At 53.2% G+C, this 27,478-nt stretch overlaps 2 protein-coding genes across 5 annotated transcripts; both read right to left on the bottom strand.

The window, feature by feature from the left end:
- Positions 1-825: 825 nt before the first annotated feature.
- On the bottom strand, positions 826-9,506 carry RBM42 (RNA binding motif protein 42). 4 transcript variants are annotated; one of them, XM_055240043.2, is made up of 10 exons: positions 9,245-9,506; positions 8,862-9,006; positions 7,312-7,396; positions 7,131-7,205; positions 5,527-5,592; positions 5,276-5,451; positions 4,503-4,835; positions 4,147-4,264; positions 1,159-1,353; positions 826-1,069 (listed from the first exon to the last, which is right to left on the bottom strand). In XM_055240043.2, the coding sequence occupies exons 1-10, from the start codon at positions 9,370-9,372 to the stop codon at positions 957-959; spliced, it is 1,434 nt and encodes a 477-aa protein (XP_055096018.1). In that variant the 5' UTR covers positions 9,373-9,506; the 3' UTR covers positions 826-956. The 4 variants fall into 4 exon arrangements, with proteins under 4 accessions (XP_055096018.1, XP_055096019.1, XP_055096020.1 ...); XM_055240044.2 differs by having other exon boundaries at positions 5,276-5,430; positions 9,245-9,493; XM_055240045.2 differs by lacking the exon at positions 5,527-5,592 and having other exon boundaries at positions 5,276-5,430.
- Positions 9,507-13,573: 4,067 nt separating this feature from the next.
- On the bottom strand, positions 13,574-27,176 carry HAUS5 (HAUS augmin like complex subunit 5). The gene is made up of 19 exons (XM_055240036.2): positions 26,999-27,176; positions 26,099-26,161; positions 25,991-26,023; positions 25,832-25,856; positions 24,788-24,893; positions 24,549-24,708; positions 22,417-22,486; positions 22,243-22,325; positions 21,702-21,759; positions 21,113-21,237; positions 20,859-20,922; positions 20,625-20,755; positions 20,274-20,436; positions 19,806-19,886; positions 19,560-19,705; positions 19,195-19,306; positions 18,991-19,123; positions 16,299-16,431; positions 13,574-16,158 (listed from the first exon to the last, which is right to left on the bottom strand). Exons 1-19 carry the CDS (start codon positions 27,094-27,096, stop codon positions 16,041-16,043), a joined length of 1,902 nt encoding a protein of 633 aa, XP_055096011.1. The 5' UTR covers positions 27,097-27,176; the 3' UTR covers positions 13,574-16,040.
- Positions 27,177-27,478: the final 302 nt, after the last annotated feature.

Below are 27,478 nucleotides of genomic sequence, written 5' to 3'. Positions count from 1 at the left end.
CAAGGCCCTGCACAGACACCTCTTCAGACATGCAGAGGCCAGCTTGGAGCTGGGAAAAGAGGGGAACATACCCCGAGTCTCTTCTCTCTCTCCATCTGTGGGTCTCTCCTGTTTTCATTTCCCACCTCCAAGGGAGAGAACAGAGACCAACAGGGATATAGAAGCTTAGAGACAAGAAATGGAGGGGTACCCACAGAGACAGAGATAGAGGTGCCCACCGAGACTTACATACAGCACGGTGAGCTGGCTGGGTGTGGCAGACTGGAGAAGCTGGAAAGCCCCAGAGGAGACTTGGGGGTGGACAGTTCCTTCAGGAAGAGCCCCTTACGCACAGGTCAGCACCCTGGGTGCCCCCATCCTGCCCTGACCACTCTTACTGTCAGGGCACTGGGCCTATTTTCTGCCACTGGACCTTGAGTTCTAAGGGTGCAGGGCCCAGGACTTTTAGTCACCATTGTGTCCCCAAGCACTGTTCAGACCCTTGGTGAGAGTCTACTGGATGGAAGAGGGCCTAGAAGGCTGTGAGCTCCAGAAGGGAAAGGCCTAGATCTCCTACCTTGGTGCTGAGAACACAGGAAGTAGCCAGGACATGGGGGTGGGCCTCAGCTTGGCTTCACCCTTGCCATTGGCCCCCCTTTCTCCTCTGGAATAAGCAGCACTCAGCATGTGTGGAAGAGGTTTGAAGAGGGAATGGGTGCGCAGGAAGGGCTCAGAAGTCCCCGCCTGGGTGTTTGTCTGGGTAAACTCTCAAGGCTCCCCGCCATTTCCAGGTATGGGGAAGCCAAGCCCTGCTCCCCACAGCGTGCTTCCATGCCCAGCCAGGGGTGGAAATGAACGTAAATTTATTGAAACTGGTTTTGGGGCAGGGGATGGGTGGACAGCTGGGGGTTTTCCAAAGAGAACTGAGGGAGGAGCCAGCGCCCGGCCAGGTGGGAGCGGGTGCCTGGCCACAGACCCTATCTCAGGCCCAGCTTCTTCTTTTCCTTCTGCTTCTTGCGGACCACGTCCAGATTCCGGTCCTTCCACATACTCTTGCGAAGCTTGATGGGGCGCGAGCCCACATACTTCCCTGTGGAGACAGAGGGTTCAAGGTAGGCTCGGGTCAGGCTTAGGCCAGCACCTGCCGCGCCTGCAGTTCCCAGGGGAGGCTGCACCCACCATTCATCTCACGCATAGCGCGCACGTAGTCGCTGGGGTCCTTGAAGCTGACGAAGCCGTAGCCCTTGGTCTTGCCTGTGCGCTTGTCACGGATCACCTTGGCCTTAAGGAAGGATGGGAAGCGGCTGAAGGCGCGTGCCAAGATGTCATCGTTCACCTCATTGCCCAGATCTCCACAGAAGATCCGGAAGTCATCTGGGGATGGGGGAGAGATGACATCAGAGGATGCAAAGGCCTTGCCTGGTGTCTACCTTGTCTGAATGACCCCACCTTTTCGGAGGTATCTAGTCTCTGCCTAGGGACCTCTTAGTAATAATGGTCAACACCTACTGACCCTGTGCCAGGAGCTCTGCTGGGCACCTGGAGGGGTGTTTCCATTTCTGGCATTCCCAACCATGCTTTTACACTGAGGCACAGAGAGGTGAAGTCACTGCCCAAAGTGACACAAGCAGGAAGTGGCAGAGCTAAGACGAACTCAGGCATCTGGCTCGAGTCCTTACTTTTAACCTTGAACTGCACTGCCCTCCTCACCCCAGGGCCACCTCGCTCATTCCTGTAGTAACACCCCTAACTCTGCCCTAGCCCTGGCCTTTCCTCTGAGCCTTGGTGTCCCTTGGTCCCCTGGACCCCCGTCACCCACTGGCTGCCCGTCATGGCACCTCAGGAACATGGGCTTCATCTTTCCTCAGCCCTGCTTCCCTACAAAGCCTGCCCTAACTCCCCCTTGAGACCTAGACATGCTGCTTGCTCCTCCGCCATGGCTGCACCCAGCTGACATTCTCATGCTGCCTCTGAGTTGGGCCTGGGCTTCCACTGAACATGCTCTGTCCCAGTGAATCCCTGTCCCCACAAGGGAGGGGAGGAGGAAGATGAGGCTTAAAAAGCTAAGTGAGCCAAGCACAGTGGCTCACGCCTGTGATCCCAGCACTTTGGGAGGCTGAGGCAGGTGGATGACTTGAGCTCAAGAGTTCAAGACCAGCCTGACCAACATGGTGAAACTCCATCTCTACTAAAAAATACAAAAATTAGCTGGGTGTGGTGGTGGGTGCCTGTAATCCCAGCTACTCGGAAGGCTGAGGTGGGAGAATTGCTTCAACCCAGAAGGCGGAGGCTGCAGCGAGCCAAGATTATACCACTGCACTCCAACCTGGGTGACAGTGCGAGACTCTGTCTCAAAAAAAAGGAAAAAGAAAAAAAAGAAGAAACAAAACAAAACCAGGCTAAGTGACTTGCCCAAGGTCACAGAGCTAGGGTCTTCTCTGGGCCAGGTAGACAGTCCCAGGAGAGGGGGCGGAAGTCAAACACTGAGGCAGGAGGGGTCCATCTCCTTCTTCAGCCATTGCATGGCTGCCCCATGGCGTCTGTGATATGGGACACTCTAAGAACAAGTTAGGCGATGCCAGGAGCAAACAACCGGACAAACTCAGAAGGTGGGACCTCATACATGACAACTGCCCTGGACACTTCAAAAAATATATACAAAACAAAGAGGTAGGAAAGAGACCGTTCTTATTAAGATACAATCGAGGCTGGGCGTGGTGACTCATGCCTGTAATCCCAGCACTTTGGAAGGCTGAGGCGGGCGGATCACGAGGTCAGGAGTTCGAGACCAGCCTGGCCAGCATGGTGAAACCCCATCTCTCCTAAAAATACAAAAAATTAGCCAAGCATGGTGGTGCACGCCTGTAGTCCCAGCTACTTGGGAGGCTGGGGCAGGAGAATTACTTGACCCCGGCAGGTGGAGGTTGCAGTGAGCCGCCGAGATTGCACCACTGCACTCCAGCCTGGGCGACGGAGCGAAACTCCATCTCAAAACAAAACAAAAAACAAACAAACAAAAAAAACCATATAATTGAGGGACATAAAACTGCATGCATGCTGGTTCAGGGCAAAAACATTAATAGTTCTAACAGAGTTTTGGGACACCTAGGGAAATACGAATATAAACTGAGAAGAAGATACCGAATTAGTTAATGTTCTTAGAGTTGATAATAGTATTATGATATGCAAAAAGTATCTCTCTTTTTTTCTTTTTTTTTTTTTTTTTGAGATGGAGTCTCGTTGTTGCCAGGCTGGAGTGCAGTGGCCTGATCTTGGCTCACTGCAACCTCTGCCTCCCAGGTTCAGGCGATACTCCTGTCTCAGCCAACCGAGTAGCTGGGATTATAGGTGCCTCCCACCACGCCTGGCTAAATTTTTTGTATTTTTAGTAGAGACGGGGTTTCACCATGTTGGCCAGGCTGGTCTTGAACTCCTGACCTCAAGTGATCCGCCTGCCTCCGCCTCCCAAAGTGCTGGGATTACAGGTGTGAACCACCATGCCTGGCCAAAATATCTCTTTTCTTAGGAGATAAATACTGAGATATTTATAAGTGATTACTTCACTTATAACTTGCTTCAAATGACTGAGCTAAAAACAAAGAAACCACATACATACACAAAGAGGAAAAAAGTGAACACAGCAAAATGTTAATTGCAGAATCTAGGTGGTGGGTAGACGGCTGTTTACTGTGCCATTCTGTGTTTAAAATTTTTCCCGGCCGGGTGCAGTGGCTCATGCCTGTAATCCCAGCACTTTGGGAGGCTGAGGCAGGAGAATCACTTGAACCTGGGGGGCGGAGGCTGCAGTGAGCCAAGATCGTGCCACTGCACTCCAGCCTGGGCGACAGAGTGAGACTCCATCTCAAAAAAAAACAGAAAAAATTTTTTTTTCCTAAGAGTTGGGAAAAAAAAGAATGCTCTCTGAAGCCAGGCACCTCATGAGTAAAATGGGCTACAAAGCCCCATGTCCCCGTCACCTCCACCAAGCTCCGGCCCATGGCTAGGTGAGGAACCAGCCCCTGAGCCATAGCCTCCCCCTCCCCAAGGTGGGCTAACAACAGCGCCCACCCTACTGAGAGGGTTCACCCTCCCAGTCTGCAGCCCAAGGACAGCAGCCTGGTCTGACCTTGGCCGAGCCACGCCTGACCTCGAGCTTCAGCAGCTTACCTGCATCCCACTCCAGCAGGCTGGGGTCCTCCCAGCTGCTCCCTGCCGCTGTGCGAATGCACCGTTTCAATTTCTCTGGCTTCCCCTTCTTCTTGTCTTCACCCAGGGGCTCTGGGACCTGCAGAAGAAAGGGGATGGGTGCAAAGGGCTTGGTACTGGGGTCTCCCACTGTCCTTTGGTCCCCGACCCTCCTGCCACCACAGTAAGGGCTGGATGTGCTTCTGGATGTGGGGCACATGTGTCCGCCTCCCTCCCCTGGGTCCTCCTGCTGCCCGGTCTGTCTGTGTGGAAGTTCCTGGGCCCCTGTCTGCACCCCCCGTCCCCTCTGTTCCCTCACCGCTAGGCTCCCTGCTTACCTCAAGAGCCATGAGGCCTGGGGGTGGCTCTGGCCGAGGGGGCCGGGGCCGAGGACGCAGGGACAGGAGTTCAGGAATGCGCAGTGGGGGCAGGAGGCCGCGGACGACCTCCAGCGGGAGGGGCAGGGGCTCAGGCTCAGGCAATGGCATGGCCAGGGCCAGCGGCAGGCTGGGCCCAATGACTGCAGGGCCAGCTGGGGCACCTCCTGCCCCCACGGCCACAGCCGCAGTAGCCTCCTCCAGCCCAGCTGCCGCCGCCACCACTGCCTCTTCCTTCTCTTTCAGGCCCAACCCCAGGCCTAGGCCCAGCTCTCGGGGTGCTGCTGGCTCTTCCTGTGGGTAAGAAGAGAGCATGAGGGGGGCCGGCTCACAGGCTCAGACCTTACTCTCATCCCCATTCCATCCAACAAAGCAAGGGCCTGGGGGCCAGAGAGCAGCCAAGAGACACCCAGGCAGACAGTCTCCAGCCAGACAAACACAGAGAAGGAGAAACATAGGCAGAGAGAGACAAACAGCCACAGACAAGAACATCAGGAACAATCAAAAGAGAAATATTCCAATAGCATGTGTTTCTCTCTGTACTCCCTTCACAAAAGGAGAGAACAGATTTTGCCACAGAAAGATGCAGAAAGAGACAGAGACAAAGGCAGAGTGAGAAGGTAGAGAAACAGAAAGTCAGGGGAGAGGCCAACTCAGACATAGCCCATTGGACCAGGATGGATGGTCTCCCCGTCCACCGCACGTCTAACCATTAGTTCCCTGTCCACACTCACCAGAGGGGGCCTCAGTGCAGCCATCGAGCCCAGCGGGGGCCCTGGGGCCCGAGCCATTGGTGGCAACATCATGGGTGGTCCAGGGGGCCCAGGCAGAGGGGGGCCCACGAGGGCCTGGTGAGGGGGCCGTAGGGCCATAGGGCGGGGGCCGGCTGCTGCAGAGGAGAGAGCGGAATCTGTCAGGGTGTTAGTGGGGAGTTCCAGGGCCTGGGGGGAGTTATGTGGCAGGGATGATGACCCTGGCCCCTCACCTGCTCTCTGTAGCACGTGGGGGACGAAGGCTGGACGCAGGACAGGGGCCCTCTGGGGGGCCACGGCTGTGGGAGAGAGAGATGGGGGTGTGTGTCATGGGGGACAGGGGCACTTGGGACAAGGTGTGTGTGCATGCGCGTGTGTGTGTGTGTGTGTACTCTCAGCATCCAAGAAATCCTGGAGAAGAGTCTAGGGAGCCCTCCTGGAGATGTGGGGGCCTCTCCCCTGGTTCATTCCATCAACATTTACCACTGAGAAGCTCCTCTGGCTCAGCCCTGTGGCAGGCAATGCTGGGGACACACCAACAGACCCAGGGTTCTCAGGGAGCTCCTGGTCCAGAGGAGGAGGGAATGGAGACATCACTAGAGAAGGAGAGCCAATGGGGACCAGGGCTGGAAGCAGGGAAGCCCAGGCAGCGGGATCAGTGCTAAGAGAGGGGAGCCCTCTGACCCAGCCAGGTCTAGTGAAGGCTTCCTGGAGAAAGGGACCTGTGAGCTCAGACCCGAGGGGCAATGAAGTGTTAGGCAAAGGGTGAGTGGGAATATTATTGGCAGGGAGAGTATTTATAAGCAAAACCTTTCCCTTTTCAGTTTAGTGTAACTGTAATAGAAGCAGCGGGGCTTAGAGAGTGTCATGAGAAGGGCTGAGCAGCCAGCAGGCACCCAAGTAGAGCTTTTTTGTTTTTAAAGCACAGCATTCTTGGCTGAGCCATGGGTGTCCTCCTGAGGGCACTGGGAGCCACAGCAGGGTTGGAAGCTGGGCAGGGGGAGTAGGTCAGATTTGCATTTTGATCAAAACCATACTAAAAAGTAAGAGACATTACAACTTCTCAGAGATCATCAGATTAACAAGTATAACAGGATTTAGGTAACATAAGTAGCATGTTTGGTTTAACAGAGATTATACCAGAATTTTACATCCAAATAAAAACACTCATTCTTCTCATACATATAAGCAAGTAATGTCCTACAAATTGACAGTGTGAGTAAAGGTTACCTGAAGAACAAAAAGTGGAATGTAGAAAATGGCCTGGGGGGAGGATGGCTGGAAGATTACAGCTGGGTGACAGTGAGCAAGGAGAGAAGGGACCTTAACAAAAGCACTGCTGGCACATCCCAGAAATGTTTGGGCTGCTGGGGATCTCTCCCTGCAAGCGGCAAGGTCATGTAGGGTTGTGACTGCCAGGGGAAAAGCCTGGCGCTTGTCTCGACAGTCTGTTCATCCCATCAACAGACAGTACATAATGCTTCCTATGTGGCAGATACTGAGACTTCTGCCCCTCATGGAGCTTATATTTTAAGAGGATGCAAAAGATGATAGCCACAGTAAATAAGAAATGATATAGCTTGTTATGAGGTGTTGAGTGCTGTGGCAATTTGGAATTAGGACTGACAGCAGGAGGGTTGGTTTGCAATGATCAGGTTAAAACAAAATTGACTTGACATCATCAGAAAGGACATGATCAGGTTCGTGCTTTAGGATGACAACATCAAGTTGGGATCAAATGCAAAGGGTAATTTAGAGCAAGGATTTCGGCAAGAGGCTGAAGTCATGTAAACAAGAGTGCCTGATTAAATGTGGGGGTCCCTGGCCCCAGACTCACCTGCCCGCCGCAGGAACATGGCTTCTCGAGCCTCTGGACTGTCCAGGTGACTCCGATCACCAGGGCCAAAGCCAACTGTTGGGAGGGGAGAGGCAAGGATGGTGGGAGGAGAGTCCTGGGCACGCCTTTTTACCACCCTGCCTGATTGCCCAACCCCCTCACCTTGCCATTCTTTACTTACCAGGGCCTACAAAAGGAGGGCCACCCACCATGGGAGGAACTACTGTGGCTGCAGCAGCTGCTCGGGCCTCCAGAGTCTGCTGGACCTGTCGGGGAAGAGGTCAGGGTGAGGGGCCTGACAGCATCCCCCATGTGCTGCGGCCAGCTCACCCCAAGAGACCAAGAGCATCATGCTTTGTGCTCTGTATGTGGCTGGCTATCTCAGTTCTTAGCTAAAATGCCACTTCTCGGGGAGGCTTTTGGGATCACACTAGGGCTCTCTGAGCAGCAACTTCTCTCACCTTATTTCATCTTCCCCACAGCACTTAGCACCAACTGAAACTGTGTCCAGCCTGTCCTCCCCATCTCCCATGCACAACCTCCATCCAAGCCACCATTAACTCCTGTCTAGATTACTGTACTAGCCCCTTCCTCCATCTCCTGGCTTCTGCCCTTGTCCCTTACAGTCTTTTTTTTTTTTTTTTTGAGATGGAGTCTGGCTCTGTTGCCCAGGCTGGAGTGCAGTGGCACGAGCTTGGCTCACTGCAACCTCCACCTCCCAGGTTCAAGTGATTTTCCTGCCTCAGCCTCCTGAGTAGCTGGGATTACAGGCGCCCGCCAACACACCCGGCTAATTTTTCTATTTTTAGTAGAGATGGGGTTTCGCCATGTTGGCCAGGCTGGTCTTGAACTCCTGACCTCGTGATCTACCTGCCTTGGCCTCCCAAAGTGCTGGGATAACAGGCCTGAGCAACTATGCCTGGCTGCCAGGGTTCTTAAAATGGCCGTAAGGCTCTACAAGATTTGGCCTCGCCTCTCTGTCCTTATCTCCTCCCACTTTCCTCTTTGCTCACTCCACTGTCACTGGTCTCCTTGCTGTTCCTTGAACACAACAGGTATGCACCTGCCTCAGGGCTTTTTTTTTTTTTTTTTTTTGAGAGAGAGTCTCGCTCTGTCACCAGGCTCCAGTGCAGTGGCGCAATCTCAGCTCACTGCAACCTCTGCTTCCCAGGTTCAAGCGATTCTCCTGCCTCAGCCTCCCAAGTAGCTGGGACTACAGGCGCATGCCACCACACCCAGCTAATTTTTGTAATTTTAGTAGAAACGGGGTTTCACCATGTTGGCCAGGATGGACTCGATCTCTTGACCTTGTGATCTGCCCGCCTCGGCCTCCCAAAGTGCTGGGATTACAGGTGTGAGCCACTGTGCCCGGCGCCCAGCCTATTTTCATCTTAATAATTTCTCTCTCTTTCTCTACTAGTCATATATAGTTGGCTACTGAGCACTTGAAATGTGACTAATGAGAATAACGAACTATTAAATATAAATTTTAAATATATCAGAACATTCTCATTGCAGAAAGCTCTACTGGACAACATACTCTAGAATATAACCTCCCACAGGGCAGAAATGTCTCTCTCAGTCATTACTGTGTTCTCAGTGCCTGGCATATAAAATATTTGTCATGCTAATTAGTCAACAAGCCAAAACGTCAACAGCTCTCTGTACACAAACACCTACTGTGTTCGAGGCATTGTGTTCCCTGACTTACATGCCTTAGCTCAGCCGTACCTGCTGGTATGTGTTGGTCGCGATAATTGGGCGGATCACAGGAGCCGCTGGGACCTGCATCGCTTCTACCGTGGGGACCGTGGGCACCGCAGGCACAGCAGTTGGGATTCCAGGTACTGGAGCCCCCAGAACTTCCTGCTCAAACCTGGAGGAGTAGAACAGACATCAGCGCTCAGGACCTCGTACCAATTTTGGAACTCTGGGTATATCGCGAGAGGACCCTCACCCCTGCCAACCTCTCCCCTATCCTCGCCCCCACAATCCCGAAGGCCCCACTTCCCCATGTTAGAGCCGTATCTCCGGCCTATCGAGGCCTGGAGGCTCCGAGATTCGCTGGCTCTGGCTCTGGGACGACTTTTATCACTCCCTGTCGCGGGCCTTACAGGGCCATCTCCGCCTCCATTTCCTTCAAGCGTTCCTCGCCGCTCTTGCCCGGGATGCCAGTGCCAGGACCCGGGACCACGGGTCCTCCTGCACCCGGGAGTCCCGGGGCCGGCCCCGCCCCAGCCATCGCTGCCGTCGTCGCTGTCGCCAACTACTACTGTCCCAGCTTAGCCGCCGCCGCTGGTTCTGCTGTCTACTCTCCGCCTTCGTCCGGGTGGGCTCCCGCGTATGACGTCCAGCAAAAGCGACGGGCACTGGCGCATGACGTCATATATTCGGGCGCGAGAGCCAATGAGATTTGGCCACACCCTCAGGGGAATGTAGGCCAATCAGAGTGAGAGAAGGACAAACGAACGTAAGAACCTGGGCATATGAGAGCACAGCGGAGAGGCGGCCCCGCCTTCCTGGAGGACCACGGGCTAATGAGAGCGAAGCAAAGTCAGTTGGGCCCATCCCCAATGTGGAATCTGGACCTTTGAGATCGCAGGAAAGTTCGGAGGGCCCTCCTGTGCCACCGCGGAGCCCGCGCCGGAAGTTTAAAAAGACGCTAAAGTCCTTGTCAACCCCAGGGTTGGGCAAGGCTGGGATGCCTGGCTGGCGCCTGAGGGCCTCTATCCTGGAGTGGGTTGACACCCGACTTGTAGTTCCCACGAAGACCGGAGACGCCTGGGAGGAAGCGCCTGACCCGGCTTCCTGGAGGAGGACAGCTGAAGACATTTAAAGATGAGAGCTGTTCAGGGTGGGAGCCAAGACCCAGAGACTAGTGCAACTAAGAGGAGCACGTCCGTGGGCTTGGTCCCTGTCTTTTCTTGGGCCACAGCTGACCCTTTTTTTTTTTTCCCGTAGCCTTCACAAGTGTTTTATTCTGAATATTTTCAAACACGTACATTAAGGGGAATAGCATAACGCACTCTTAAGTACATCTCAAACGCTACCAATATTCAACACTTCTGGATTTCACTTGATCTGTACTTGTCACGCGCGTCCGTGTGAAGAGACCACCAAGCAGGCTTTGTGTGAGCAACAAGGCTGTTTATTTCACCTGGGTGCAGGCGGGCTGAGTCCGAAAAAGGAGTCAGCAAAGGGTGGTGGGATTATCATTAGTTCTTACAGGTTTGAGATAGGCGTACAAAGTACATTCTCAAGGGCGGGGAGAATGTTACAAAGTTCCTTTTTTTTTTTTTTTTTTTTTTTGAGACGGAGTCTCGCTCTGTCGCCCAGGCTGGATTGCAGTAGTGTGATCTTGGCTCGCTTCAACCTCCACCTCCTGGACTCAAGGGATTCTCCTGCCTCAGCTTCCCTAGTAGCTGGGATTACAGGTGTGTATTACCACACCCGGCTAATTTTTGTATTTTTAGTAGAGGCGGGGTTTCACCATGTTGGCCAGGCTAGTCGCAAACTTCTGATCTCAAGTGATCCACTCGCCTCGGCCTCCCAGAGTGCTGGGATTACAGGCATGAGCCGCTGCGCGTGGCCTTATACTTTTCTTATTTTTATATTTTTTTGCTGGAGTATGTTAAAGCAAATTCCAGACATCAACTCAGTCATAAATGCGCCATTATGTCTCCTTAACATATAAGAACTATTTTTTTTTTTTTTTTTTTTTTTTGAGACGGAGTCTCGCTCTGTGGCCCAGGCTGGAGTGCAGTGGCGCGATCTCGGCTCACTGCAAGGTCCACCTCCTGGGTTCACGCCATTCTCCTGCCTCAGCCTCCCAAGCAGGTGGGACTACAGGCGCCCGCTACCACGCCTGGCTAATTTTTTGTATTTTTAGTAGAGACGGGGTTTCACCGTGTTAGCCAGGATGGTCTCCATCTCCTGACCTCGTGATCTGCCCGCCTCGGCCTCCCAAAGTGCTGGGATTACAGGCGTGAGCCACCGCGCCCGGCCGATAAGCACTATTTTTAAAAAATACCATTAACGTCGGGTTCAGTGGCTCACACCTGTAATCCAAGCACTCTGGGAGGTCGAGGTGGGCGGATCACCTGAGGTCAGGGATTCGAGACCAGCCTGGCCAACATGGTGAAACCCTGTCTCTACTAAAAATACAAAAATTAGCCGGCCGTGGTGGCGTGCGCCTGTGCTTCCAGCTACTCGGGAGGCTGAGGCGGGAGAATTGCTTGAACCCGGGAGACAGAGGTTGCAGTGAGCCGAGATCGCGTCACTGTACTCCAGCCTGGGCGATAGAGTGAAACTCAGTGTCAAGAAAAAAAAAAATACCATTAACTATAACATTATGAATATCATTAAATTAATTTCTTAATATCATCTAACACCCAGGCCGTGTTCAGTTTTCCTTGTCTCAAAAGTGTCTTTATACAATAGTAGAATCAGGATCAAAACAAGGTCCAAATATTGCATTTCATTGTCTTTTTTTTTCCTGTCAAGACTTAAATTTTTGCTTGCTCAGATGTTTACCAACAAGAAAAACTTAGAGGCCAGGCGAGGTGGCTTACACCTGTAATCCCAGCACTTTGGGAGGCCGAGGCGGGCGAATCACGAGGTCAGGAGTTCAAGACCAGCCTGGCCAACATGGTGAAACCCTGTCTCTACTAAAAATACAAACATTATAGGTGGCGAGCGCCTGTAATCTGAGCCACTTGGGAGGCTGAGGCAGGAGAATCGCTTGAACCCAGGAGGTGGAGGTTGCAGTGAGCCAAGATTGCACCACTGCACCCCAGCCCTGGTGACAGTGCGAGACTCAGTGTCAAAAAAAAAGAAAAAGAAAAAAATTTAATTTTATTGGCTGCCTTGGTTTCTTGAAGCTGCAGTATGAATCAGTACAAATGAATACCTGCCTGCTTGCTTGCTTTCCTTCCTTCCTCCCTTCTTCCCTCCCTCTTTTTCTTCTTTCTTTCTCCATTCCCCCTTTTGCCTTCTCTTTATTGAAGAAACTGGATCATTTGTCCTATAGGGTGTCACACATTTTGAATTTAACTAATTACATCCTTTTTGTTTCACTTGTTTCTGACTGCCTCCTGCCCCTTTCCCATATGCTTGTAGTGAGAGCTAAGGCTAGATGAGATTTAGGTTTAATTTGGTAAAAGCACACTTCATAGATAATATTGTATGGTATCATATCCCTTGTATCCTATTGGATCCCATCAGAAGCACAAGATGTCTGGTTGCCTTCCTTTGGTGTCAGGATTGATCAGTGGTGTCATCCTGGTCTACCTATTTTAAGAAGCCCAATCAACCTTTCCCCTAATAGTTTTAGTAGCCCTTGATCATCATTACCTGCATCCATCACTTAATTAATTAATGGCAAATAGTGGTTTTTGAATTCTAGTATTTTCTCTGAAGTTATTAGTTGTGATTCTTCCATAAATAACCTCTTCATCAGAAATTTGGTTACTTAGGCCGGGCACAGTGGCTCACACCTATAATCCCAGCACTTTGGGAGGCTGAGGCAGGCAGATTACCTGAAGTCAGAAGTTCGAGACCAGGCTGGCCAACGTGGCAAAACCCTGTCTCTAGTAAAAATACAAAAATTAGCTGGGCATGGTGGCGTGCACCTGTAATCCCAGCTACTCAGGAGGCTGAAGCAAGAGAATCACTTGAATCGGGGAGGCGGAGGTTGCAGTGAGCCAAAATCTCACCATTGCACTCCAGCCTGGGCGACAGCACAAGACCCCGTCTTAAAAAAAAAAAAAAAAAAAAAAATTGGTTACTTGTTCACATGTGAGAAAAATAGAGAACATGCTTGATTCTTTTATTTTATATATAAAAAAATTTCAAAATAGTGGGTTCCTAGTACTCTTCAAAGGTGATTTCAATGAGGTATATGAGTATTAATATGAACTTACACATTCAGGCGTATTTGATGTGCTTCGAACCACTGTGGTTCTTTTTGCTGCTCAACATGTCCCACCTTTGGCCAGTGAGAGCCCTTCAGACTGGCTCCTGAGTTCCTTTGACTTGGCCACAGTAGTCTTGGAGGACTTCTTTGCTTCCTGGCACAAAATATCCTGGACACATTTTGCACATTTCTTGCCCCAGACCTGGAATCAGCTGTTTTCATGAGTCCTTGGTTCTTAGTCAGAAATGGCACTTAGAGACCACAGTCTGTACACTAGTGCTGCTCAGTGTTACTGGGGTGTCATATTTAGACCTTTTCAGGGGACTTAACTAGGGAAATACATATTTTTTAGAAAGAGAAAAATCATGACTTTATTCTGATATTTCCAATTCATATGAAAGACTACAGGGTGTTTACTTCTTTGAGTCTATATGTTATCTTTTTTCATTTACACTAAAAACCTTGGTCCCCAATGACATTACATCACTACTTATTTGCTTTAATTCAAAAAATATAAGGTAGACTCTCAAAAATTTAAACGGTCTATTTTATCAAAATAAAAATGCCAGTGTTATTACTAACAATGTGACTACTGTATGAAGTTGAAGATTTTGTTGAGTTCAGTTGAAGGTGGGGGCTGGGAACTGTGATGAGGAGAGACAGGAGGAGCGGGCACACTAAGGACTGCATGGGAAAGCCAATGTGGAAAGGCTGGGAAACAGCAGCCAGGGGCAGGAGGAAAGCTGGGAGGGTAAAGGGGCTCTGGAGGCCAAGAGAGGAGTTGTGTGAGAGATGGACAGCAAGGTTCAAGATCATAAAGCTGCCAAACTTCCAAATTTGAAAACTTACTGCAACACCAGTAAAACTACCATCTGTGCATGTTTTTCTTCTGGGGCCAGGCAAATTAAATCTAATGTTCACTTAATTTGGGAAAAAAAATTACCGAGACAGGGGAAACTGTAATCCCAGCAGGTGAAGATTTGGGAGGCAGAGGCGATAGAATCACTTGAGGCCAGGAGTTGGAGAGCAGCCTGGCCAACATGGTAAAGCTCCGACTCTACAAAAAATACAAATACTAGCCAGACATGGTGGTGGGTGCCTGTAATCCCAGCTATTCAGGAGGCTGAGACATGAGAATTGTTTGAATCCAGGAGGCAGAGGTTGCAGTGAGCTGAGTTCGTGCCACTGCACTTCAGCCTGGGAACAGAGCCAGGTTCTGTCTCAAAAAAAAAAAAAAAAAAAAAAAAAAAAAAGAAAGAAAAAGAAAAAGCACCTAAGAGCATCCAGCCATTTCAGATATGACAATGTGGTTGGGGCGTGGTGGCTCATGCCTGTAATCCCAGCACTTTGGGAGGCCGAGGCAGGAGGATCACTTGAGGTCGGGAGTTCGAGACCAGTCTGGCCAAGATGATGAAACCCTGTCCCTACTAAAAGTATAAAAATGAGCAGGGCGTGGTGGTGCGTGCCTGTAATCCTAGCTACTGGGGAGGCTGAGGCATGAGAATGGCTTGAACCTGGGAGGCGGAGGTTGCAGTGAGCTGAGATCATGCCACTGCACTCCAACTTGGGCAACAGAGTGAGACTCCGTCTCAAAAAAAAAAAAAAAAAAGGCCGGGCGCGGTGGCTCACGCTTGTAATCCCAGCACTTTGGGAGGCCGAGGCGGGCGGATCACAAGGTCAGGAGATCGAGACCACGGTGAAACCCCGTCTCTACCAAAAATACAAAAAAATTAGCCGGGCGTGGTGGCGGGCGCCTGTAGTCCCAGCTACTCGGAGAGGCTGAGGCAGGAGAATGGCGTGAACCCGGGAGGCGGAGCTTGCAGTGAGCCGAGATCGCGCCACTGCACTCCAGCCTGGGTGACAGAGCAAGACTCCGTCTCAAAAAAAAAAAAAAAAAAAAAAGAAAAAAACAGATATGACAATGTATCACAAGCCTTTCTATTAAGCTACTGTGGGAATGACACATGAAGAGTTAAATACAAAGCAGGTCTGGAGAGAAGCCAGATATAACCCAATTAAACATGGAAATTTAGTGCATAAAAAGGTGGCATCTCAAAAGTGTAAGGCTTTGCTTTATAAATTGAGTAACCCACGCAGGGAAATGCACAGGCCTTAAAGACTACAGCTAGATGAGCTCTGACAAATCTCTACACCTGCGTCACCGCCGCTGCTCAACACAGCACACTCCCATCAGCTAGGACATTTCTGTGTCTCCTCCTCAGTTGATCCCTGCTACCCACCTTCCCTCAGAGGCAACTGCCACTCTGACTGGGAATTTCAGTAAGTGCTACTAGGATATATGTAAAATAAGACAAAATTGGATCCATGTGCTAGGATAAATTCCAAATGGCTGATTTACATGTAAAAAAAGAAATTATACAAACTAGAAGGCAATCTCATCTTTTAATACATTCCTCACCCCCAACCTATACTGTCCCCCTCAGTGGCCCTTATTCCAGCACATCCTGGCTCAGGGCCTTTGCATGTGCTGTTGCCTCGAGCTGCAAGCCCTTCCTCAGCCACCCCTGTTGCTCCTGCTCACCCCTTGATGGAGTGCGACCTGGGCAGTGTGGCCCTCAATTCAAATCACACATCCCACCCCCTGCTGGATTTCCCACACAGCGGTTAACTTGCAGCATACTACACATACATTTTCCTTATCTTGTAAACTCTGTCTACCTGCCCTAGAATTCAACTGCTGGAAGACAGGTTTTCTCTTTTGTTCAGTGTGGGCTCCCCAGCACCTAGAGGAGGTGCTCAATTACTTTTTGCTGAGAATGAAAGTGATGAAGGGGTTTCAGGGGGTGCTTTAGCGGGATGAAAGGACAGGGGCCCGGAGCTGAGGGGGGCAGCAGAACAGCACGTGAGGGGATTGCAGGTGCAGGTGGGGATGACTGCCGAGGAGTCCTGGTGCTGCTTTCTTCCAAATGTCCTGGGGGAGGTGAGGTGTTGGGGTGAACAGTGTCAAGTTCTCAGCTTCCGTTTGAACCCTCTCTTCAGCTGCACAGCTTCTGCAGGGCCCCCTGGGCCTGAACCCAGCGCAGCCGCCACTGGGGCAGGGACAGGCCCTGGCAGAGCTCCTCAGAGAGGGCGGCCTGGCCCGGCTGCTCCCACCTGGGGAAGGGCATGGCGTCAGAGGAAAGGACTGACCCTCCAGACCCTCCCCCCAAAACCATGGCCTGCTTCTTCTCACCAGGCCCCTGGCTTGAGTCCTAACTTTTCTGTTTCCCACCCGCAGCACGTTCCCCTCTCACCAGTCCCCCACGATCCCCTGCAGCTCAGGGATTCGCTCCAGGGCCTGTTTCAGCAGCTTCTCCAGCCTCTTCAGAGCCTTCCCCAGGTTCTCTTTCTGCTGTTTTTCCTGGGATGCCTGGATCTGCAGCAGCTCTGAGGGTGAGAAAGCCGGGAGGCAGCTTTGAATCCTCTGGCTCGCTGGTACCTTACAGCAATGGGTCCCCAAGTCTCCAGTCCCCTAGTCTTGACCTCAGCAGCTCCCATAAACCAATGATGAGTCTGTCTCCTTCTCTTCCCAGCCTGGAAGTCCCCTTCTGAGGGACTGCCCTTGAAATGAGGACCTGTCCATCCTCCCAGGTCCTCATCTCAAGGGCAGTCCACCACCCCGCCGGCCCTGCCCAGGCCTCCTTCTGGATGCCTTCCTCCCTCCCCCTGAGAGCCCATCAATCTCCATGGCCTGTCCACTCAGTCTCCTGAGCATTTCTTCCTCTCCTCTGCTCCAGGCCTTGGTCTCCTGCTCTGGTTCATCCTCTGTACTACACCACAGTGATCTTCCTGAAGCCTAAATTTGATGCTCTCCCTTCTGTCTAGAACCCTCCAAGGTTCTCCAGTGCCCCCAAGGCAGAGTCCAAGCTCTTCAGCAGGTACTTGAGTTTCATGATGTGGCAAAGCCTGGCCGATTCCCAGGGCCCACAGTAGAGAGCATCTTTCCTCCTGGAGGCCCCTCCAACACTCCTCGCCCCAAGGCTTCCTCCTCCGCCTGCTCTAGCTTCACCCTAGCGGTGCTTTCCTCTGGGACTGGGACTGGGCCTACCTCTCCATGTGCGCAGGACAGGCCCAGCTCAGCAAGTGCAGATGAGCAGCGTGATCAGACAAGCTGGGCCTGAATCCTGACCTCATCCCATCCCTGCCCTGTGACCTTGATCACGACACTGGCTCTTTGTTCAGCTCCATATGCTGTCAGGTGGACTTACTGGGGCAGGGGGCCAATGGGAGAACTCTGGGGATGGGACTCTTAGGGCTTGCTGAGAGGTTGAAGCTGGTGAGGGTGGGGGGATTGGGGAGATGGAGAAATTCAGGATGACTCCTGGGTTTCTGGGTGCAGCACTTGGATGAGGAGGGTGAGATAATTTAACAACGGAGGAAACCAAGAAGAGGAGGAACAAAATTTTTTGGAGTAGAGAGAACCAGGAGTTCCATGATAGATGTGTAAAGTTCAAGATGCCCATGATTACAAGAAATATAAAATTAGCTGGGCTTGGTGGTGCATGCCTGTGGTCCCAGCTACTCGGGAGGCTGAGGCAGGAGGATGGCTTGAGCCCAGCAGGTTGAGGCTGCAATAAGCCGGGATGGCACCACTGCACTCCAGCCTGAGTGACAGAATGAGACCTTGTCTCAAAAAAACAAAAGCAAAAATAAAAAACACATGAAGTGGGCAGAGGGCACGGTGGGTAGAGGGTGTGGTAGGCAGAGGCTGAGGTGGGCAGAGGCCGTGCGGGGTCTGGGGCTGCTCTCATTGCTCCTGCACCCTGCTTCCTCCCCTCGTGGAGAAGTGGAGGGCAGGGAGCCCCAAACTCAGAGGCTTGAACACAGTCTCTTCCTCCAGTGCTGCTGGCACTGCCAGTTCATTTCTCATCAATTCTCCTCTTCCATGTATTTATCCTTTCATTCTTTACTCTTTACTTCCATCTGGGGAAACCCCTGGGGTGGGGACCTTTCTCCTCACTCCCCATCAAGCCATCTGGGCTAGCACCTGGTAGACACCCAGTGAGTATTTGGTGAGTGAATCCAGGAATGAATGACTTCTCTGACCTTCAGTTTCCTCATCTGTAAACTGGGGGTCTTAAAAGTCCCTTTCCTCATCGTCATGACTCCAAGAGACTGTGTGTGTACACAGACAATGATGCTAATCACATTGGAGATGCAGGGTGCTTACTGCATAGCAGGCAGTGTTCAGTGCCCTGTGTGGGTCCCCTGCCTGAATCTGCCCAGCACCTTGGTAAGACATTGCTTTATGCTTACTCCATTGAGGAGGAAGCTAAGGCACGGGGAGGCCACACAGCTAGGAAAAGACAGGGCGGAGAGGATTCCCAGGCTTTGAACTGCTGAGGTATACTATGTGACGGTGATGAATGAACACGTGGAAAGTCGATGGGCAGTGTAGCTTAATGGTTGAGAGCACAGACCCATTTCAGACCACCTGGATTCAAATTCCAGCTTTGCCATTTGGGCAACCTACTAACCTCTGCATCTCAGTTCCCTTCTCTGTAGAATGGAGAGGACAGCAGCACTTACCTCATGGGACTGCTGTGCAGATGAAACAAGGGAGAATGTTTTTTTTTTTTTTTTTCTGAGACGGAGTCTCGCTCTGTCGCCCAGTCTGGAGTGCAGTGGCGCAATCTCGGCTCACTGCAAGCTCCGCCTCCTGGGTTCACACCATTCTCCTGCCTCAGCCTCTCCAAGTAGCTGGGACTACAGGCACCCGCCACCACGCCCGGCTAATTTTTTTGTATTTTTAGTAGAGACGGGGTTTCACCGTGGTCTCGATCTCCTGACCTCGTGATCCACCGCGCCCGGCCAAGGGAGAATGTTTAAAGCCCTTAGCACACAGTGGATACTGCATAAGCAACGGGGTTGCTGGTAAGGACTCGTGGAGGCTGCTGGTAGTGGGAATGGGCGGGGAGGCTGGATGGGGTGGCAGAGCATGCCTACCCTGGGTGGGAGGGCCTGGCGGCAGGCTGGTCTTCATGTGGAGTAGATCCCAGCACCAGAGGCTCTGCTGGTCCTGCAGGAACAGAAGGTCCTGGCGAAGAGAGGCAGCCGCCGGCAGGAGCAGCTCCGACGCCTGGAGGAGGAGGGAAGGACAGTCACCTGGGGCGGGGTTAGGGAGACAAGTCACAGGAGATGGGCACTCACCTTCCCTGGGGGCAGTCCCAGCTTGTGGCTCAGCGCTATAAAGCTGGAGCCCCTTGGGGACGCGGGGTGCAGCTGGTGGATGGATGGGAGGACCGTGGGCAGGGGCTTCAACCTAGGGGTGGGGAGAAGTCTGGGTTGGGTGGGGACTGAGAGGAGGCCTTGGGTTCTGGAGGCTCTGGGGGCCCAGGAACTTCAAGGTGGGTCTGGGGACTAGGATGCCAAGACCGGGGCTGCTGACCCAAGGGTGAGGTCTGGCAGCCTGGGAACACTGGAGGTCTGGGGTTATCTTTTTTGAGGAGGTTCAGGGAGTGACAGTCACCCATGGCAGGGGATGCAGGGCAGGGGTGGGGCGGCCCCAGTCTCACTCTCCGGGGCTGTGCCTCAGCAGCGTGCCCAATAGAATGTGGGGCAAATGCCGGACTTCCTCCTCCAGACAGCGCAGCAGCTCCCGGCTCTGCGGTGCCACTGCTTCAGATGTAGGGACCACCTTTCGCTGGACCAGAGCTAGCACCTGTGGGGAAAGGGAGGGATGGGTGGGGCATCCCAAGTCCACCCAGCCCCATCCTGGCAGATCCAGCCCTACCCAGACCTCACCCCAACTCCCATCTCACCTCCCCTGGGCTCCGGCACAGGCGGGTCTTGCTGGCCGAGTTTCCCTTGATGAGCAGGCGGACCTGTTCCTGGGTCTCCTCCTGAGGAACCAGGATACCCTGAGACTCACTCCTCCCAGCTCCCAGCCTCAGTGCACCTCTCTGCTTAGGTCCTGCTTCTGCCTGAGAGAGTCTCACCTGGGCTCTTGCCTAGGAGGCCCAGTTCTTAATTTTTAAGTGACAGCATTCTTTGAAGTGACAGCATCTTGCTCTGTCACCCAGGCTGGAGTGCAGTGGTGTGATCATACCTCAGTTCAGCCTCGAACTCCTGGGCTCAGGAGATCCTCCCACCTCAGCCTCTCAAAGTGCTGGAACCACAGGCATGTGCTACCACACTGGGCTCAGGCCCAGTTTTTAGCCATAGTTTTCAAGCCTCCCCTCTGGCCCTCCACAAGGCCTTGCCACCTCTCCCTGGGCCTAGCCTCTCACCACCAGCTGGCGCCAGTGCAGGATCCGCTGCTGTTTGGCCTGTAGCTCCCTCAGCAGGAGCTGCCGATGCCCAGCTGCATCCTCCAGCTCCTGGTTCTGAGCGCGCAGGGCCTTGAGCTCCGCCCACAGGCCACAGCGCCGAAGCCCTAGTATCAGCACCTGCCTGCAGGGCAAGTGGAGGAGAGCAAAGGAGAGAAGGGTGACTGAGCCACACAAGGGACCATAAACCAGGGAGAGAAACCGCAGGGAGAGGAGGCAGAGATAGGAGCCACAGGGGCTGAAAAAGTCCAATGGTCTGAGACACTCAGAAGCGAGACAGCCTAGAGGCCTCTGCTCAGGGAGCCCCCCCACCTCTCACTGGATCCCAGGACGCGTCTCTCCACCTCCTCCACCAGGCCCTGGAGGCACTGGGTCAAGACTTGCCGCTCCTTCAGGAGGGTGCTCCGCTGGGAGACCAGCACACCCACAGTCCGCCAGCCCTCCTGCAAGGGGGGTACAGGATCAGGGTACACCCAGGGCATGATCCACGGGTGAGGCGATTGAGGAAGTGTTGGAATGTGGTGGGGAGGCGAGCCCTGGGGTCACCTGGATGAGATGAACCATGGACGGCAGGGTCTGGCTGGAGTCTGACTGGTCCGGGGCCTGGGGTCTGGGGTGGGGAAAGAGCTGCTGAGAGAGCCGTGCTGTGGCCTTGCCTTGGTACTCAAGGGTGGCCAGTATCAGTCCTACCACCCCACCAGGCAGTGGGTTTCGGTTCTACCCCATCAGCAGGTGGCTGGGCCAGGTCCTGAGGCTGTCCCAGCGGCCTTCCCCAACTGTAGGAATACCCTGCCGCACACCTGGATATCTCTGTATCGCCAAGCCCATCTCCACTGCACAGGGACCGAATCTCTGCCTCCCGCTCTGCAGCCAGGTGCTCCAAGGCAGCCAGGACGTGGCCCGGGGGGTGGTTTGTCAGCAGCGTCTAGGGGGAGGGAGGGTGAAGTCAGGGCAGGATCGGGGCAGGGCTGTGAGCTGAGACCCCATGGGAATAGGGCTGTCATCAAGAGTTAGGTCCTGGCAGCCGGGCGCGGTGGCTCACGCCTGTAATCCCAGCACTTTGGGAGGCTGAGGCGGGTGGATCACGAGGTCAGGAGATCGAGACCACGGTGAAACCCCGTCTCTACTAAAAATACAAAAAAAAAATTAGCCGGGCGTGGTGGCGGGCGCCTGTAGTCCCAGCTACTCGGAGAGGCTGAGGCAGGAGAATGGCGTGAACCCGGGAGGCGGAGCTTGCAGTGAGCCGAGATTGCGCCACTGCACTCCAGCCTGGGTGACAGAGCAAGACTCCGTCTCAAAAAAAAAAAAAAAAAGAGTTAGGTCCTGGCACCCTAAGTTTTGATCATGGGGTGGGAGGGTATGGCTTTCCTGAGAGCCCTGCCCTCTCACCTCCACGGAGCTCAGCCACTGCTGGTAGGAAGTGCCAAAGTGGTCATCATGAGGGGTTCTGTAGGGTTGGGTAAGGGGACAGAGAATGTTACAAGACATGTCAGTTATCCTCTAGTTATCACCACCACCCTATAAGGTAGGGGCTGTCATTGTCCCTGTGCCTGTTAGACTTGAGTTCCCCAATTATACCAACCTGCTGGCCTTGGGGCCTTTACATGGGTTGTTCATCTGGGACACTCTCTGGACCCTTCACCCCAGCTAAGCCTCCTCACCAGAGAACCTCTCCCCTCCCTGCCTTCTTAGCTGGGAAAGGCACTGCCTCTGGGTGCCCAGAGCCTCTTAGGCCTCCTCACTCCCCCAACAGCCCTGACCACCTGGCTGTCACTGTTTGTGATGAGTCTGTCTCCTTCTGTTCCCAGCCTGGAAGTCCCCTTCTACAGAACGTAGCCCAGAAGCTCAGTGTCTGAGGAATTAATAAATAAGAGACACTCGCTTAAAACCCAGGTTCTTTGCAGGGTCTCTGGGGGCTAGGGACACTCACGGTAGGCTGCTCCTCTTGGCCTGGGGAAGCAGGAGGTTCTGCAGGAACTGGGCCCGGAGGGTGCAGGCTGTTCGGACATCACGCTAGGGAGAAGAGGAAGGGACCTGAGGGGGACCCTGGCATCTGCCTGACTCCAGGCTCCCTGCCCCTTCTCCCATGACTGGGGACGCTTACCAGGACCACAGGCTCCAGGCCCAGAGCTGCTGATGTCAGAGATCCAAAGGTCACATCTACTTTGGCTTTCCTGGAGGGAGAAGTCAGCTGGGGCTGGGGTCCCTGGGAGAACAGATGTCTGTGCCCCATCTCCTCTCACTGCCAGCAAGGCCAGTCAGAGGAATCACTAAGCCTAGATCCCAGGAGCTGTCTCCAGATTAGGCCACTGTCACCTCCCAGCTGGAATATTGCATTAGCCTCCCCACTGCTCTTGCCCCATGAGACTGTTCACCACCCAGGAGTCAGTGATTCTGTTAAAACCGGAGGAAGGGCCGGGCGCGGTGGCTCACGCTTGTAATCCCAGCACTTTGGGAGGCCGAGGCGGGCGGATCACGAGGTCAGGAGATCGAGACCACGGTGAAACCCCGTCTCTACTAAAAATACAAAAAATTAGCCGGGCGTGTTGGCGGGCGCCTGTAGTCCCAGCTACTCGGAGAGGCTGAGGCAGGAGAATGGCGTGAACCCGGGAGGCGGAGCTTGCAGTGAGCCGAGATTGCGCCACTGCACTCCAGCCTGGGCGACAGAGCGAGACTCCATCTCAAAAAAAAAAAAAAAAAAAAAAAAAACCGGAGGAAGATCATGTCCCTGCTCAGATCCCTCCAAAATAATGTGATGTTTCCCCAGCGCATTCAGAATAACAATGGGCCCAGTGTGGTGGCTCATGCCTGTACCCCAACGCTTTGGGAGGCCGAGGTGGGTGGATCACTTGAGGTCAGGAGTTCAAGGCCAGCCTGGATAACACGGTGAAACCCCGTCTCTACCAAAAATACAAAAATTAGTCGAGCACAGTGGCATGCGCCTATAATCCCAGCTACTGGGGAGGCTAAGGCAGGGGAATCACTTGAACCCCAGAGGCAGAGGTTGCAGTGAGCTGAGATCACGCCACTGCACTACAGCCTGGGCAACAGAGCCAGACTCTGTCTCAAAAAAAACAAAACAAAACAAAACCCAGAATAATAACAATGGTTAACAGGCACTTTTCTAAGTACTTTATATGATTTATTCTACCTAATGATCATGCCTACCCTATAAGCTTGGTATTAATATTATCCCCATTCCATAGATCTTAGAATCTGAGGCACATAGAAAGAAGTTAAATACCTTGCCCAATGTCACCAATTTTTTTTTTTTTTTTTTTTAAACAGAGTTTTGCTCTTGTCACCCAGGCTGGAGTGCAGTGGTGCAATCTCGGCTCACTGCAACCTCCTTTTCCCAGGTTCAAGTGATTCTCCTGCCTCAACTTCCCGAGTAGCTGGGACTACAGGCATGTGACACCACACTCGACTAATTTTTGTATTTTTTAGTAGGGACGGGGTTTCACTATGTTGGCCAGGCTGGTCTCGAACTCCTGACCTCAAGTGAGCTGCCTGCCTCGGCCTCCCAAAGTGCTAGAATTACAGGTGTGAGCCACCATGCCCAGCCTAAGGTCACCCAATTTTAAGTGGCCAAGCCAGGACACGAACCAGTGTCAGGGTAAAATTGCAACGCATCATCCACAGTTCTCTGTCCACTCCTCCAACCTCACCTCCTCAGGTTCTCGGTCTTGCCTGAGAAACTCGAGCTGACATTGGCCCCCTGGCTGCTCTTCCTGCATGCTGAGCACACCGCCTCTGCTCTTGCTATTCCTTCTCCACAGAAATTCCTCTTCCAACTCAATGTCACCTCCTCAGAGGCCTTCGCTGACCACCCTCACTAGGGCAGCATCTCCCTCTCCCATCTATGATAGGCTTTTCTTCACAGCACTCATCTCTACCAGAAATGATAGGGTCTGTTTGGTTCCTACTTTACTATCTGTCTTCTCTGTGTCACAGCGTAAGCTCCAGGAGGGCAGGGACTTGTTCTCTGTTTGTGGCTGTTTCCCCAGGGCTGGTGTTCTAGGTATAGAGGTGGTATCATTCTAGGCATACAGGTGGTATCATTCTAGGCACTGAAAATACAGGTGACTGAGATGACAAAACCTCCTGGCCTCATGGACCTTCCATTCTAATGGTTCCAGAATTCTGGAACCCAAGAAGGGATCAGGGCAGAGCCCTGAGGTCTCTAAGAGAATGTCTGGCCGCCCAGCCTGGTGAGGGTGGGTCCCTGAGGCCCACCTCTCCATGTCCTGCAGGCGCCTCAGTTGATTCTGCAGCCGCTGCATGGGATCTCGGAGCCTATGCTGCTGTCTTCGCATGGCCCCAGCTTGGGCCTGGAGGAGGAGAGCTCGACGCTGGGTGTCTTGAGTGTGCTGAAGTGCCTGCTCCATGGCCATGTCTGTGGGAGGAACAGGGGTGGCCATCAGCACCTTTCCCGCCCCACATTCTGGTGCCCATCTTCTGGCCCCATGGCTTACCTTGAGCCTCAGTGTCTCGCTCCATCAGCTCCAGGCTCTGGTCGAGCTCCTGGATTTCTGCCCGCAGGCGGGTCACAGCAGCTTCCAGCTCTAACTTCCGACGGACCTGGGAGGATCAGATTCAGGGTCAGATGCATGGTCTGATCGGGGCTCAGGCTGGCCTGTCTTTTGGGGGTACCAGGCTCCTCAACTGGTGGCAGAGGGTTTTTGCTCAGCAGTTTCTGTGTCTGACACAGAAGCATTAGGGTACTGGCTCCCTCCTTCCTCCTAGGATTGTCTTACTCACACTTCCAGCCTGTTTCCTGTTTGTGCTGGTGACAACCACATCTTTGTCCCAGTACTGATCTCTTCCCTGGAGCCCTGCATCTAGAAGTCCCAAGGCCTCCCTTTAGGTGTCATATGAGCCCCTTGCACTCACTGGGTCCCACACTGGCCTCAGCATCTCTCCCATACCTGTCCCTTCATCTCTTTTCACCAGCTTTGATGCCACATATCCATGTCCCACCTCTCCGCCCCCAGCTAATTAATGCTTTTTATTTTTTTTTCTTTTTTTGAGACAGAGTCTTGCTCTATTGCCCAGGCTGGAGTGCAGTGGTGTGATCTTGGCTCACTGCAACCTCTGCCTCCCAGGTTCAAGCGATTCTCCTGCCTCAGCCTCCCAAGTAGCTAAGATTACAGGCGTGTGCCACCACGCCTGGCTAATTTTTTATTTTTATTAGAGACAGGGCTTCACCATGTTGGCCAGGCTGACCAACTCCTGACCTCAGGTGATCCACCTCCCAAACCACATCTTTGTCCCAGTACTGATCTCTTCCCGGAGCCCTCAGGTGAGCCTCCCAAAGTGCTGGGATTACAGGTGTGAGCCACTGCGCCTGGCGGAGCTAATGCTATCTCCACTGGACTTTAAATCCTATGAGGATGGGGATCAGGGCTGTCTTGTGACCCATTGTCCCCAGCATCACCCAGCACATGGTTGGGCTTAGAGCAGAAGATCTACAAGTCATTTTTCAGATGAAAGAGAATCTTGTAGCATATGCTTCTCACCTGTGGACTGTCCTGGTGGCCATACCTAGGAAAATGAGGCCAGAGTCAGCGGATGAGTGGGGCTTCCAGAGGGGAGGGCAACAAGTGTGATGCTGTGGTGGGGACAGGGCTAGATGGGAGTGGGGAAGATACGAGGGGATAGCTTTAAGAAGCAGTTACCAGAGTAGGTTTCCCCGGATCTTCTTGACAGTCCTACAGTGCAGAGGCAGAAAGAGGAGTTACTATGGGCCTCACCTGTGCCCCCTCCCCTGATCTAGCCCAGCTTACCTCTGACTGTGCACATGCTGCAAGATGTAGGCCCAGATGTCAGCCCCCTGGCCCAGACACAGCCTGTGGGGACAGTGTGTAGGCATATGCCTGGGGCAGCACACAGGGTGTGGGATCCTCATTCCCAGGGTGATGGTGGTAAGAAGTCTTTACTAGGGAGTTCTCACTTCTTGGGGAGGGAAGGCCCAAACTTTTTTTTGCTTTTTTTTTTAAGAGACGGTCTTGCTCTGTCGCCCAGGCTGGCGTGCAGTGGTACGATCATAGCACCCTGCAGCCTCAACCTCCTGGGCTCATGCGATCCTCCCACCTCAGCCTCCAGAGTAGCTAGGACTACAGGCAGGCACCACTACACCCGGCTAATTGGTAAAACATTTTTTTTCTAGGGACTGGATGTTTGCACTAAGTGTGGTGGTATTCTCATTCCCTGGGAAGGCGGGTGGTTGGGGAGCGCGGGAGGGGCGGGTGCACCCTTTCTCCTGGGAGAGGGTTATCCAGTCACATCCAGAGGTGGAGGTGGGGGATGTACTGCCAGTAAGTGCCATCTCATGACCAGATGTGGGGCATCACTCCTACAGATTCAATCCCCGATGGGGTGGCTACGGCTAACTCCTGAGTGTCCTTCTTCGTTAGGGTAAGGGTGGGGAGGGGAGGTGCTGCGGGGACAGCCTCACCCTGGAGATCCTATTTCCATAAGGAGAGGTCTTCGCTAACTCGTGGAGGATCCTCACCAGTGCTAGGGACCTCACTCTGGGGTGCCTCCCAGGGTAGGGAGCCCTCAGTAACTAGGGTCACTCTCGATGGGGAATGGGGGGGGTTGAGTCCTCAATGAGGGGTGGAGTTCTCACTCCCGGAGACTCAATCTCCAGGGTGGGGAGTCCTCACTCCAGGAGCGGTCCTCACCTGCGCAGCACCGATTCCGGGGCCCGGGCCGCTACGGGCACCCCCATCTCTTCGACCGCCCAGCAACCCAGTTCCCGCGCTTCCTGCGCTAGCTCCATGACAGCGCCGCGGCTGCGCCACCGCCTGCCTCAGCCACTTCAAGTGTGGCGCCCGCCTCTGACGTCACGGGCGCGCCAACGGTGACGTCATCTGTTGCCAGGCAGACAGCGGGCTCGGGCGCTGCATAGTAATCTCAGCGCGGTCAGGCTGGGTCTTGCAGCGCTCACTCTTCCGACGTGGGTCTCCTTGAGTGGAAATGAAAAGGGCGTGGAGAGACGGCTGTCCCGCCCGCCTTCCCTCGTTCTCCCGCTCACTACCAGCTAACCCGAAAGGGGCAAAACAGTCCTTGATGCTTCCCTTTATTTTCTTTTTCTTGTTTTAGTTAAACATTTTTATTTTAAAAGAGATGGGATCTCACATGTTGCCCAGGCTAGTCTCAGC

Source organism: Symphalangus syndactylus, chromosome 13 (genome assembly GCF_028878055.3).
Source record: "Symphalangus syndactylus isolate Jambi chromosome 13, NHGRI_mSymSyn1-v2.1_pri, whole genome shotgun sequence".
In the NCBI taxonomy this organism is placed as follows: domain Eukaryota; kingdom Metazoa; phylum Chordata; class Mammalia; order Primates; family Hylobatidae; genus Symphalangus; species Symphalangus syndactylus.
This window is presented reverse-complemented; position numbering and strand designations above follow the sequence as displayed.